General features: G+C 38.4%; 1 protein-coding gene across 4 annotated transcripts in view; it reads right to left on the bottom strand.

The window, feature by feature from the left end:
- Positions 1-15,683, bottom strand: part of ODAD2 (outer dynein arm docking complex subunit 2) — a 199,285-nt gene that overhangs the window by 63,888 nt on the left and 119,714 nt on the right. For all 4 annotated transcript variants that reach the window (XM_042991290.1, XM_042991291.1, XM_042991293.1 and 1 more), the window contains 2 exons: positions 4,967-5,155; positions 3,456-3,677 (listed from right to left, as the gene is read on the bottom strand). In XM_042991290.1, coding sequence (XP_042847224.1) covers positions 3,456-3,677; positions 4,967-5,155 — 411 coding nt within the window. The remainder of the gene's footprint in view (positions 1-3,455; positions 3,678-4,966; positions 5,156-15,683) is intronic.

Consider the following 15,683-nt stretch of genomic DNA (forward strand, 5'->3'; position numbering starts at 1 on the left):
GTGTATATATATATATACATATATATATATATAAAATATTAGAGTTAAAAATCTAACTTGCTGGAATCCTTAAGTAATTTTTACATTTCTTTCTCACTTTAAAGGATAAATGCAAATAACAGGAAAAAGCCAATCAGAAGCAAGTCTATATATAACTCCATATTTGGTATCATCACATAGTCACTCATACGTACTAGTACTAACTAAGTAATTTAATAGCATATCACCAACAGACTAGCCCCAGCACTCCAGGGAGTATCTGGAGTGTGAGGAAAGTACACAAGACCACAAAGTTGCATAAAGAGTTTTAATTAACAGAAAATATTACAGTTCAATCAAACATTAAGTATGTGGACTGCATTACTGTGAGAATTACTGGGTGATCTTAGCCTCTGAAGTCCCTTTACCTGACTCAAAAGTGTTAGTGATATTTTTCTTTTCCTGTGCCAGGCTTCAAGGTTCATCTTCCACACTCTCTGCAGTGCCACTTCATGTGCTGAGTCTAGGAGGCTGCCAAGACAACCTTTTCCTTCCACCCAACTTGAACTGCTCCTCCCTCTCTCTGTTGGACCCACTTCTGGTTGTATTTTCTGCAATCTCTTTAATTTCCTGCCTTCCAGAAAGTTACAGGTCATAATGTAGCTTTCACCTGCCTGGTATAGATATTTGCAAAACAAATCCAACATTATAATGGGGAAGGGAGCTTAATGCCTTTTATAGGTGCTCATCATCTTTCTATCTGATCACTTTTTCTGCTCATCTTGCTCAGTGAAGTTTTGCTCATCTTGCTCAGAAGTTTTTCCTGCAACTTCTTTCCCTCCTTGTATGACTTTCCTGTGTTAGGGTTTTGTTATAATTAGCAAATAACCTTGGTACATCCCTTAGACTTCTCACACTTTCAGCAGAATTGCCAACAGATCTGCATCCACGTTCACAAGGCTTTGTAACGATGCAAGACCGTGGGCTGATGCTTTTGAGAAGGAGGTTTGTGTAAAATCATAAAGAGGATAAGGATTATATTATTCTTCTCATGCTGCATTTACCAGAACAGGAGATTTCTCAGGGTGTATAGAAGAGTCTTACCTGGAAAGGCTCTAACTCCAGGATTATTTTTCAACATAATTGAGTCAGGAAATCCTTGTTGACCGCTTAACAGTATTTAAACACAAACCCTTTGGAAACTCCCTCTTCCTCTGGCTTCTAGAACTCCTAGACAACCTGTTAACTTCTTGAAGTTATCTTGACAGCTCTTCTTCCTACCTATATGCTCTGTGAATGCAAATGTAGACATTTCCCCAGCTTCTCTAAACTCTCTGCCAAAAACAACTTATTCACCCTCACTTACGACTTAATTACCTCTCACTGATAATCCCGATCTTCCCTTCTCTCCTGCCTCTAGACTTGCACTGTCCAATAAGAAAGCCACTAGTCACTAGTGAGACCTTGAAATGTGGCCAGTCCCCCTTGAGATGTATCATAAGTATAAAACACAAATACAAGAAAAAATTAATATTGATTAAATGTTGAAGAATATTTTGGATACATTGGGTTAAATAAAATATATTACTAAAAGTAATTTCATTTGTTTCTTTTTATCTTTTCTGAAATTCTAGCTCCTAGAAAATTTAGTATTACATATGTGGCTTGCATTACATTTCCACTGAACAGCGCTGCTCTAGACCTGAAATTCAAACTGACCATTTAAATTGAACACAGTAGAAACTGATACCAATCTATTCCAGACCCTCAAGCCTGTTCACTGTTATTATGGAATAAACATCAGTTGGCATGAGACACATAGCTTGTATAACATCAGCTGCTGCTGTTAAGGAAATTGTATGATGAAGGAACTAGCTCTAGGATAAATAACTTATGAACTGGGTGACAGGATGACTCTGGTAATTGTCAAAGAGCCTGTCAGCATCACTCATGGGCAGCTACGGCAGGAATGTATGTAGGACTGGGAAATAACACTATATGCTTTTGACTAGAAAGGTACAGCAGTTATGAATGAAAACAACCAGGGATTTGCCAAAATAGTGGATAAAGTGTATATGCATTTGGAGTCAGAAATGTGAGCAGTTACACATTGTAACATATTCACCTCAGGTACTATAACCACCTAAATGTGCCAAATATTTTCTTACATGATCTTGGCTAATAGAATCTTCCTCTTCACCTAGCCTAAAACCTGGAGTCATTTTTGACTCAACCCTTTCCTTTATTCCCCATAGCCAAGCACCAAACCCCATTTATTCTACCAACACCCACTCGCCACATCCACATTTTTTTCCTCCTTAAAGAAAACCAGAGAAGGGAGACACAGGTCCATATGCTGCCCCCACGGTCCCAAGAGGGAGGGCTCACGATTTGGCCTGCCGCTATATGGTGACGAGTAACTTACAAAAAAACAACGTCCTGTTCTTTTCTCCAGTAGAAATAGCTGGTAGTTAGGAATGCAAATAGGTGAGATGGACAGGCCCTCAAGATACCTTAAGATGACACAGGAAAGGGTTTTAGAGCAGAACAAACCCTATTTTCTTTCTTTGCTTTTCTCTTTCCTGTCCCTTCCCCCTAATTATTTTTATTGCCTTCTTTTTCTAATACATGTAAGCTGTGTGGGTCGGTGAACACAGTTTCATTACTTTACATAGCAGAATACAATTCCTAAGTGATTTTGGATTATCTCTTGACTTGCGTTAAGAGGAAATAACTCAGAATTGCATGTGCAGCTGGCATTTATGTCAATTAAACTGTAAACCTTATTGAATTTTAAGACTTTGAGTAGCCTAGAAATTCTCTTCTTAAACGAACTGGCAATTGTCTAAGCATATGTACCAGGGTACTTAATTTTTATAGTTTCATTGTTTTTAAAGACTCTACTGATGGCATGTTAGGTTGTGCGAGTCCTGTTCAATAACAGAATGCATAGATATATAAAGTCTATGTGCAGAAGCTCTCTTACCTGTGTATTGATTGATTATAGGCAAAGAAAATTTGATGCACAGATTTTTTTTCGAAAAAATCTGTCTTTGAAATGGTCCTTTGCTGTCACAGTTAAGGCCGTCAAACTATAGTCTAGTTGTTTCAGTCAGCTCCTTTGCTATTGAGTTCATGCCAGTATTTTATTTAAGTGCTAAGTAAATAATATATTAAGTGGAATTATGAGTGCCACTAATTATTAATGGGCTATCCATTTCCTTAATCAAATTCAGATTATAGAGCAATTACTAAAGTGAGTATGTTTTATAATCTTTGATTTAGAAAAATTCGATCTCTAACTTTCCTGCAGCATAAACCATACTAACACATGGTTCAGCTGCAGCCATGATCCAACACATGGGCAGTTTGTGTGTCCAAATATCCCCCATCAATTAAACCCTATTGTTACATAAGTCTCTTTCCAGCCTCTGTACACCTGCATTGGACTAAACCACAAAGTCAATCAACTGTACCTTTACTGCGCCATTCTCGTGGATGGTGACACAGTTGTCGGCATCTTCTGAGAGTTGGTACAAGGCTTGAGCTGTTGCTCGATGCACATTGGGGTCATCTGATTTCAGGTAATGCACTAATGGAGCCACTGCTTTGTACTCGCCAAAGGCCACTCTATTTCTGCCCCACATACAGCACCGTGAAATAGCTTCTGCTAGATGACGCCTCAGTTTATCATTATTCTGCACAAAGGAAATGAATTGTGGTACATGCATTGCCAAGAACCCGTGAGGTCATGTTTCTGTGCTACCTGTTTATTATCCAATAAAATGCCAGTGAGTCAAGGGAGAAGGGCTAAGTGGCTATTCAGGTGGTGTCTTGAAAGAAATTAGTATTTTGGTGGCCCCGATGGACCAACGTTCAATCCTGAATTTTCTTCTTATGACTTTAAAAAATGTTTAACTTTTTTTAATTGACTACTGAACATAGTTAATACACTCAAAAGCAATCAAGTGCCTGGCATTTGTTATTTGCTCAAGGTTTGATTTCCTTTTGAGCAAGTGCTTTAATAAAAAAAGAAAAGTAGTTAAAGAATACTGGACATTCTTAAGGGAGCATTTCATTTAACTGGCATAGGTAGATTCACCCTATACTTTCACCCTAGGAATACTTCTACATCAGTAATATGCCTTGGTTTTCTAGAGGGAGAAGACAATGCAGCAAACAATGATATGTTTGAGTCCGCCATTTTCCTTTATCCTTTATACACACTATATCCTTTTTTTTGTATGTAATTAACTGCAATAGGTATAATATAACCAAATAGGATACAGTTTTCTGCTTAATAATTGTACTATTCTCTTGATTGAGGCAACAACTTGGTGTCCTTAACTGAATCTGGCAGTTATTCTTAGGAACTCAGAATTAGACTAAAAAGTCTTCTAAACCAAGCATCCTTCCAGTGATTGAATTTCTGCTCTATGACTTTCCTGCCAAGAGGTAGCCCAAGCTATGCTCAAATACCTCTGATCGTGGTGAAGTCATTATCTCTCAAGGCTGCTTATTCTATCTGGCACAGCTCTGAATAAATAATACAGTGGTTGCCAAAGTCTTCTAGTTCAAGAATGCCATCAATCCAAGCTTGCTAAGCCTGGGGAAGAGCATTTAACTTGTAATGTTGGCATGAACAATCATCTTAAGGATAATGAATGATAATGATGGTGGTGATGGAAAATGATAGTTAACACTTCTATAATAACACTTATATTTGGCACTACTTTACTTGCCAGTGACAAGTAAAAAACAGCCTATATTTTACAAGGATCTTGCATATTAAATTGTACAGTTAGAACACACTTTCACATTGATCAGTCTCGGAGACATTAAATTAGTTGACCAAAATCTCATACCTCATAGGTGATGGATATTAAGCTTGAATCCAGGTCTCCGGACTCTAAGTTTATGGTTTTTACCACTACCCCATGATATCTTAAGACCATATACATTTAAAATAAAAGGATGTGTTACTTACTGTATTTGCTAGTTTGGACAATAAAGGGACAACTCCACGATCTGTAATAACAGCCAAATTTTCTTGGTCTTTTGCTATATTTGTAATAGCAGCACATACACTTGCCAAAACTTCTTTATTATCTGATTTCAGTAAATTGACGACAAGTTCCAAACCACCAACAAAGGAACGGACCATTTCTCCAGCATCCTAGAGAACAATTAAAAACAAAAGATGTTATCAAAAATAATCTTTTGATTAGCATTTTTTTCAAAAAAGCAGAAAGTAAGGATAAGGCTGTTAAGTACACCTTTGGTATAAAAAATTCAATTTATTTATTATACATAATTTCTATGTATGTTTGCATATGTATATAACCACACGATTCAACTTCAACAAATATTTATTGAATAACTATTATGTGAGAGTTACCGTGCTAACTACTGGGAATACAGAAGTTAGTAAAATACAGCTTATTCTTATTTGCAGTAGTTATGCTTTATGAAGTCATCACAAAAACTGAGTTAGTAAATACTGAACCATTGTTTCTAGGGGGAATGCAGTGTTAGGTCAACAGATCAATACATCACTGATCAATAGATAACCTTGTTTTATGGGTTTTTCCACTTAGGCTATCTTATTTCATATATTGTTAATTCATCAACTCATGGACACCTGAACTCATGGTGAGTCCATGGCTGAACTCATGGACACCACCACACTATAAGTCATGCCTGAAGGAAGCTTATCTAACACATGAATTTTCTCTGAAAGGCACAGCCTTCTTGGGTTTAGGAACACTAGAGAGCACTGGGTACCACACACAGGGGCCATGTTAAATAGTGAAATCACCAACAAAACCCACAAAGATGTGAAAAGTATGGCACTAACTAGACAACAAAATTGATGCTTGTTAACAGTATGGGAGCTAACAACAAAAAGGCAGAGAGTCATCTTGTTCAACCTCAGCTGAGAACGTGCATTTTGGGCAACTCAAAATTTTCACCTCGCCGTGCACGTCCAAGAATGACCATGGGAGTGCTGTGAGTATTGATTTCAGGGTTACAAAAATTTTAGCAACAGGGTGAAAATTCCCAAACAGACTTTGTGAAGAATGTAGACTGACTGTGCATGCTCTTTTGCCATCATGTTGCTTGCCATCCAGTGGGGAAGAGTGGCATTAGGAGATAAGTGTAATGAACAGCACTAAGAGGAAAGAGGTAAAGATACTACAATGACACGCAACAAGGGAGGCATTCAAGGACGTACCCCGCCCCAAGAGAATGTTGGTAAACTAAAGTCTAAAAGATAAGGAGTTATCCAGGATGGAGGGGATTCAGGATGGAGGAATAATCATGAAACAGACCTGAGAATGAGAGAGGAGGCACTTTTTTTTTTTTTTCTTTCTTCAGTGTAGTGTAGCTAGAGCATAAGTATGAAAGGGAGAATGGGAGAAAATGATACTTCCTGAGATCTTGAAGGCTCTTTACTGTTAGCCTTGGCAGAGAGTATAGACATCATTTTAAGGGCATGAGAAAGCCACTGAAAAGGTTTAAGTGTGTGTCTTGTGGGGGAAGAGTGGGAGAGGGCATTTTATCAATTTTGTATCACAATAGCTCTCTCAGGATTGCAGAGTTGAGGTTGGGGCAAAGAATGTGCTGGGGACTCAGAGGCTATTTCATTAAAGTCACTTAAGAGGTGGTGGCAGTTTGGATGCAGGTTATAGTCTGGACCTGGAGAAAGGGGTGTGGGTTGGTGAGCACCAACTGGAGACGATGAGGACCAGTGATCTGATGGTGATGCCCATGTTTTTGGTTTGGCCCCATGGTTCTCATGTTGGAAAGGCAGGGTGTTGTTTTGTGTTCTTACGGTGAGAAAGGATGGTATTTGATATGAGGAGGCCTAATTTGAATGAAATGCCTACAAGACATTTAAGCAGAAACATCCGCAAGTCAGTTGCATATATGCCTTTGGAGCTCAGGAAAGAAAACCAGGCTTGTGTCATAGACTTGGAAGTTGTCAGTATGGAGACCATAACTGAAATAATGCATGTGAGAGATGGCGAGTGAGGGAGAAGTGGGTTCTCTGTGTCAGTGCTGCAAGTGTGGGTGGGAAAAGAATTTGCCAGAGGAACCTGAAAACGGATGGTTGCCCAGAAATCCTCACCTCCCTAATGTATGGTGGTGGCTGTGTGATGTCCAATTATTTGGCTCTGGGGCTTTCTCAAGAACTTAATACCTTTTTTTTTCTTGGTGCAAAAGGTGATTTTATTAAAGCATGGGGACAGGAACCATGGGCAGAAAGAGCTGTACTGGAGTTGTGTGTGTGTGGCTGGGGTGGGGGGGCGTTCTATGGAGTTGGGGAGATAAAGTCAAGAAGGAGTTTCCAAAGAGAAACTAATACCTTCTAAGTGCCAATCATGTATCAGGCACTTTGCATACATTATCTCAGTTAAATCACACAAAAACCACACAGAACAGATATTATTTCCATTTTAGATTTTAAAGACTGAGGTTTCAAAGATGTTGAATACCATAAACTAGACTGTGTCCCTCAAGGGTCTGTGTTCTAGTAATCTTAATGAACTTTATAATCATAAATCTGAACATCTCATTCCCCTATCTCCCCAATTCTTTCATTGCCCTTAGGCAATTCTTCTTGCCCTTAGGATAAAAAACAAACTCCACATGTGGTTTACAAGCTTTTCATGGTGTGTGTGCCCCTGGCTTTCCTGCCTCACCTCTCTGCCTTGATCCCCTCTTCCAACCCCCTACACATGAGCCCTAAGCCAGTCCCACCCCAACCCCCCACCCCCATCCCCTGGCCCAGGAGTTAATAATCAGAATTCTAACACTCACTCTCTGAGAATGTGGCTCATTAAGTCTGGGATGGGGCCTATGAATTTTTTTTTTTTAATCTCTCTTGTGAGTCTGAACTTCAGCCAATATTAGGAACATCAGTCTTTCAAGTTCATGTCCTCAACCGTGCCACTTGCATGTCTCTGTATCTTTGCCCATGGCTTTTTTGTCTACTTCCCCACTAGCTTGGGACTTTCCACATAGCCTCGGCTACCAACTAAGGTAATGTTCTCTTTAGGGAGGCTTTCCTGAACTGTGAGTCTGGATTAAGCCGCTCTTACTATAACACCTGGTTCTTCCATGTTATAGCATTTACTGCTCTCTGCAGGAGTGACTTAAATTTATTTGCCTTTGTTTATCGTTGTATGCCGAGTTTTTGTGAAAGTTTCTGGCAAGTTTCTAGAAACCCCATTGAATGAACTTGCAAACTCACAGCTACAAAAGGAAGCTTTTTCTGAGGACATAATGAACCAAACTAAACTTCTAGGGAATGGTGAAGGCAGGACCCCCTCAGGTTCTTCCCAAGTGTAAGTGGAAAGTATCTTTTCCACAACACGCTGCCTTTCCTGCCTGCTATGGGGACTGTGCAAACAATATTAGTGGCCTTGTTCTCAATACCACATGTAAATACAGGACACACTTTCACATTCTGATGCGTTAATAAAATTACTTACAAAATATCTGCCATTTTCCCTAAAATTCTACGATAAAGCTTGTTATATAAAACAAATGATTATACTTTCAACCGAATTCTACACTGTCACCTCATTACACTTCTGTGCACTAAGGCACAATCAAATCAAAAGACTGTAAAAGCTAATTTATTAACCTTTGGCCAAATATCCCACATAAATTAATCCACGTTGCCATTTGAAGCACTTAGCAGTGGTAGTTGCTGTAGTGCTATTTCCATGTTGTAGGTGAGGAAAACCTTAGAGAAATAAATTAATATGTGCACAGTACAAGAAGAATACACGGCAGAGTGGGATCTGAATCCACGTCTGCCTGGCCCCGAAGCCACTCTACAATACTGCAGTCATTGGTCCAAATGAAATAAATTCATAATCTTAATCATGTACTTGGTCCGGATGCATGAGTAAACTCAAAAGCAAAAACAATGGCTCTTAGAATTGCAGGGAACTTCCAAAGTGCAGCCCCCAAACTCCACTTTTTTAAGTGATGTTATGTGTGTCAATAAGCTGATATATTAGTCAATTATGAAACTACAGAACGATTTTTCTTTCTCAAGAAAGACTGAAGGAATTCTGGGAAGACGATGGTGGCATAGTTTTTGAGACTCTCTCAGAAAATAGACACACTAGTGGCAGCAAAACAAAAAGCACAGAAATGCTAGATGAAAAGATATCGTCACAGACCCCCAAATACAAGCAGATCGGGGAAAACTACTGAAATTACAAAGCCCACATGTTCTAAGAAACCAGAAATCTGCAGAAAGAGGGACTTGTAAAGGCCCTGGAACCAGGGAGCCCACACTGATTAATGAATAAGACCAAAATGCCCCCAGGTCTGATGGTGCTGGAGCATTCTGTGGTCTGAATCCTTTGAACTCGTTATACTACAAACTGAAGGTTCCTTCTAGGTTGAAGCCTGCACTGAGGAGAAACTAGTGGGAGCTGCATACAAATAGAGCACGGCAGGGACAGAGGGATGAAGGAATGATAGAGTCCAGGTAAAAAGAGAGGAGGGGAACAAAGCAGTCTGAGTCTGCTCTCCATCACTGGGAAAGTAACAGAAATGGGATCTTGAGGACCATGAAATTAGAAATGCCACCCTGATCCACATCTCCCTCTCAAAACACCACGAAAACTCACTGCACTTAAAAATGAGCAAAACAAAAAGACTATGGTCAATTTCCATATAGAATTACTAGAAGAAAAGGAATGAGCTGAAAGAAAATTACAGAAGCAATGAAAAGAAAATGTTAATTAGAATTATCAAAGCTTATAAACTGGGTGATTAGTAAAAAAAACAATTGTTAAGGGCAGGTGAAACCCATCTACAAAGAATTAGACATGAAAGCATAATTCATTTTGAAAATGAAGAGTAAACCAGAAGGAACATAAAAATTAATAAATATAATGGGTAATACCTTTAAATAAATAGAATATGTGGAGTCCAAGGTGACAGAGGTTGGGGGAGGGGGGCACCTGGGTGGTTCAGTCGGTTAAGCATTCAACTCTTGGTTTCAGCTCAGGTCATGATCCCACAGGTTCGTGAGTTTGAGCCCTGCTTTGGGCTCTGTGCTGCCAGTGTGAGACCTACTTGAGATTCTCTCCCTCTCCTTCTCTCTCTGCCCCTCCCCCACTCACACTGTCTCTGCCTCTCTCAAAATAAATGAATAAACTTAAAAAAAAATGATAGGGAAAAAGCTAACAAAAAATTGAAAAGACTAGGCAGAGAAAATAACATATGCATAGTGAGTCCCTAAGAAGGGAACAAAGCAATACAATGGAGCAAATTTTGAAAACCAGGATTCAAGAAAACTCTCTCCTGAAATAAATAAAACCTGAGAGTCACCCTATGTACCTGGGAAAATTGGCCCAGAATGTGCTAACATAGAGAAATATTCTAGTACAACTGCTGGACTTTAATAAAAAAAATTATTTGGTCATCTAGGCAAAAGACCAAGTCACTTCTAAGGGAAAGAATAAGATATCCTTAGCCTTTTAATAGGAATGTTTTTATGCAGAGGGAAAGGAATAACATATGTAAACTACTCAAGAGAAAATGTGAATCAACGTCCTAATATCTGGCCAAAATGACCTTCAAGTATAAAACTGTTATTGGGGCACGTGGGTGGCTCAGTTGGTTAAGCGTCCGACTTCAGCTCAGGTCATGATCCTGTGGTTCATGGATTCAAGTCCTGCATCGGGCACTGTGCCGGCAGCTCAGAGCCTGGAGCCTGACTCAGATTCTGTGTCTCCTTCTCTCTCTACCCCTCCCCCACTTGTGCTCTCTCTCTCAAAAATAAATAAACATTAAAAAAAATATAAAACTGTTATAAACGTGGAAGACTCCAGGGAATGTGTTAACACAGGCCCTTCTGAGGAATCCCCTTGACATTGACTGTCAGATCTCCAAAAGACTAAAAAGACACAGACAAAAGGATGACCGATTTCTTAAAATGCCCTATTGGCTTCATTTCCTTCAGGATGAGGTTTAAATCATTAGCATGACATTCAAGTATTTTCCCTATCTCTCTAAACCTCACCTGCTGGTCTTATTTCCCAGTATACCCTTTTGCATAAACTATATTGCAGCCTCTAAGAATACTGGTGCCATGTTCTTTTACATCTTTGACTATGTTATTTTCTTTACCTGGATGCCCTTCTAAACTAGAAACTCCTACTCAGCCCTCAAAACTGACTCCTTTTAATAGCAGCTTAAATAACATTTCCTCCATAAAATTCACTCCCTCCCCCAACTCCCCTTCTCAGTAAATTCATTTCCTCCCCTCTACATTCCTATAGATGATTTTATCCAAAATCCATTCCCTCATTCTCCCGTATTTCCCAAGCCTTGATTTTATTTGGGTATCTAACTCTCACACAGAAGCACCTGGAGAAAATGCATCTATACCCCAGATGTAACTCTTGATTGGCCTAAGCCTATCACGGAAGTCTCGTTGCCTCTGCCATTATTTGTTTAGGAGTAGGCTAGATATGGCCCAATTATGGCCAGTGCGTTCTGAGATGAGGTCTCCTAGGAATCTTCTGGAAGTTCTCCTATTTATAATAAGGAATAATCGCAGGTCACACTGAGAAAGGCAGAGCAGACACAGGAAAATAGCCTGGGGTCCTTGATGACATTGTCAAACTGCTGAATCAACCAGGCCTAAATTCTGCTTTGGCTATTTAAAACCAAAGGTATCTATAGCCATTTTTTTCATTCTATTGCAGTTGTTTCTTATGGGTCCTTTCTCCATTAATTTGTGAGTTGCCTGGTCTTATTCTCTGACTCTCACTTGGGATATGGTCTGGTGTCTGTCACACAGTAGACTTCCAATAAATCTTTGTGGAATTGTGAAAAAATAAAAATAATAAGGGGACTATGACTTTAAGATACTTAGCCGCAGTCACAATCACTAAAAAGCAAAAAGCATTCATTATGCATTAATAATGTAACTACATAAAATGGAATATAAATGGATAAGACCACTTCGACCTCATCATCTAGTGACTTCTGGTTGTCTCACTGCTTTATCAGCCACAGCACTGGGGCCATACTGGCAGAAATAACAAAAGTGATCACATCTGCTTCTGTTCCAAGAACTTCCTAAGGTGCATGGTATGAGATAGAGGGAGCCAAAGTCTCAATGAGATCATGGGCATGGCTCACCAAGGTCTTATAATGTTTACAATCTGTGGGACAGTGAAATGTTAAGACTCAAGCGTACAGGTCCTGCCAAAGTTTGTTTGGAAGGTAAGGACCCACCCCCTGTCTTGATCTCTCTCTCTGTTTTTCTTTTTAGGTTTAAAGATTCTAAACATATGACATCTTGCCTCACATAGTTTCTATGGAAAGGGAGACAGTATATTTAAGGATGGAAAAAGTAATTATTCTGCCAATACTGTCTTTCACTAATGCTAAACGACTGGGCAAATTCAACACATTTTCCACCTTCTCACATATCTTAAAAACTAGTCTTTGCCAATTTTGCCACTGGTGTGATATTGGTTATGCACAATTCAAATTTTCATCTCTAATGCAAAAACCCTCAATTAGAATAATATTAGTCATAACAATAACAAAGTCTAACTTTTTGCAGTTTACAAAGGACTTCCTCATGCATGTCTCCTCTGATCCTCACAGCTCTGCCTGTGGGAGGCATGATGTCCTCATTTTACAGACAGGAAGGCTCAAGGTTCATGAATAGTCAGTGACAAAACTAAAAATCAACTGTATGTTTCCTGATTTCTCATTTCATGTCTTTTCACTATACACTGTGTTTTAGACCTGCAAGTCTCAACAATTAATATTTACCGGGTTATACCTAGTTTATAAACAGTCAGAAGAATCTTCACAATTTAGAGGGTTAACAATTCCAAAGAGATGAAGCTACTTTGCCAATGACAGTTCCTAAGACAAATAAAAACAGTAACTGAAAGAGAATATGAAACACCTTCATACTGCTATTAAAGTCTGAATGGTTGAATAAGTAGGAAAAGGTGTCAAATTCAATGAACCCAAATCAAGTCAAATACACAAAATAGGATGAAAAATATAAAGTAACAAAATACTTCTGGTTGAAATTCAACTAATAGGAAAATATTAAGACATTATTTACAGATTAATGAATAAAACAGAAAATTGGATGTTTTGGCAAAGAGCAATTAAATTAATGGGTATGAAATTCCTTCTCTTGCCTCCAGCAAAAAGAACTGGCAGTTTTCTGATGAGGTGAGATATACATAATGCAACTTTAAAGCACATACAAGGCAAGCGTAACATGACTTAAGAACAAAAATTTGTAACCAGGAGGGCTATAAAAACACTGTTTTGTGCCATACAGACACCATACAATGCATAATACAGTATTTGAAAAAGATTTAAAAATAGCACATTGCATATAAAAAATTCCAAAAATGCTACATTCACATTCGAACAGCATGTCAGAGAAACCAAAACTGAACAGGCAAATCTTGTCCTAAAAGTATATTCAATATATCAAATGCTTTTAAAATTCTAAATACTACACACACACACATACACACACACACACACACACACACACACACACACACACACACACACACACACACACAAGGAGAACAGACTGTTTGTGTGGCTCTATCACAATAAGATCCTTGTTCTGTTTCTAGAAGTTAAGTCCTACGGCTTAAAAAAAAAATTTACTGATTTAGAACTGCTTTACACTTTCAAATGTAGTTCTTCAAAAATCAAAGTTAGGATATCAGTTAGTACTTTTTCATTCTGAACTGAAGGAAAAGTAAATTAATTTCAAGTAAAATAAATGATTCAGTCCTCACAGTGTAGATTCAGATAGCAGAAAATTCATTGTACTTTGTAGGTAGCTTTATCAAATTAAATCACAAGAAAAATAAAGAGAATAAATTCAATGGTTCTGATTTTTTCTACTTTCCTAGCCTAATTTAAGATAATTTTCTTAAATGCCACAGAGAACTGTGATTTTGCCATTTTACTATGTCCTGTGTTGATTCTGCTTTAGATACAGTGTTCTATTAATGAGGAGGTCTAAACTGTGAGAAACCATTGTGTATCCAGAGGCTTATAGAGTTAATTAAATGACATTCTTAACCGATGATGTCTTTGAAAAATGCTTACAACTTGTACAAAGAACTAAACAAATCTAAGTCATATTATCATAAAATGGCTATTATATAAATCTATGTGTGCATACACATATATATTTAATTTTTAACATTAAATATATATAGAACTTTTCTCCACTTGTACTCAGTGACACAGATTAAAATGAGTACAGCAATTTCTGGTTAAGATCCAGTCAGATGCTTCTGAACACTGAGTTGTATGCATAAGGCTAAGAACAACAACTTGAAACCATAATCTTAACAGAAAAAAAAATTAACTCTATGAAACACTATACTCTAAAAATGCCAAGAGTCTCCCCATTTATGGAGAGACTGTTTTCTAAAAGTTTACTTGTTGGGTCTACAACATCACATTTTGCTGTAAATATGTGGTTAATGTCTCAGTTTGACAAATAAGAGTCTATTTAACTCATAATGAACCTGACTTATAACACACTAACTGCAACTAATCCTCATTTGCATGAATGTTCTAATAGTTGAAGCCAGATACTTGTCTCCCTCATCTTCTGTGATGTGTAACTTTGTCACGTCAAATGATTTTCATAGGTCTCCTCTTTTATCAGAGTTTCTCTTTAAAAAAATTTTGTTTAATGTTTATTTACTTTTGAGAGAGAGAGAGAGAGCGAGCGAGCAGGGGAGGGGCAGAGAGACAGGGAAACAGAATCCGAAGCAGGCTCCAGGCTCTGAGCTGTCAGCAAAGAGCCAGACGCAGGGCTCAAACTCATGAACCGTGAGATCGTGACCTGAGCCGATGTCAGATACTTAACCAACTGAGCCCCCAGGTGCCCCTCAAAGTTCCTCTTAAAACCCACCCAGAGTTTAACACAACTCCAGATGTGGTCTGACCAGAACAGAGTGCATCGGAATTCTTATCTTCCACGATCTAGACAAGGAACTTCTGCCAGCGTGGCCAAACGCATGCACTATTTCAGCAGTTACGTTGCCCTATTTGTTCACATTAAGCTTTGAAGTCAGCCAAAATCCCTATATCTTTTACAAGTGAATTATTATACAGCCAGTACTCTCACATCCTGCATTTACAGGATTTCCAGCTTCCTTTTATTGCATAAAAGGGATTGAACAGTTTTCATATAAAAGAGATAAGTTTTAGATGTAAATTTCACTTTGTTAAAGTGCATTTCTATGTGAAGCTTTGAGAAACATCTGGATATTCTGAGGTAAGTAATTTATCTCACCATTATTATGTTAAAAAATTCCTCAGGGAGGCAGAAAATATAGTTCTTGAGGCAGTAGTTCCCAAACTGTGTTGCACATTAGAATTTCTGGGGGAATTTTTAACTTTCCCTAAGCCCAGGGTAGATCCCATACCAATTCAATCAAAAGATTTGGTGGTAGGACCCATCCATACATATCTCTAGGTGATCTCAATATATAGCAAAGTTTGACAACCACTGGTTTAAGAGTTTAAGTCAAATAGTGAGAAGGCCTTGGGGCACGTCCCGTTTCATCACTATTAGATATATGGCTTTGAGCAAGCTACATAACTTGCTAAGCTTCAATTTCATCACCTGTGAAATGCAGCTA

Source organism: Panthera tigris, chromosome B4, assembly GCF_018350195.1.
Source record: "Panthera tigris isolate Pti1 chromosome B4, P.tigris_Pti1_mat1.1, whole genome shotgun sequence".
NCBI classification, from domain to species: domain Eukaryota; kingdom Metazoa; phylum Chordata; class Mammalia; order Carnivora; family Felidae; genus Panthera; species Panthera tigris.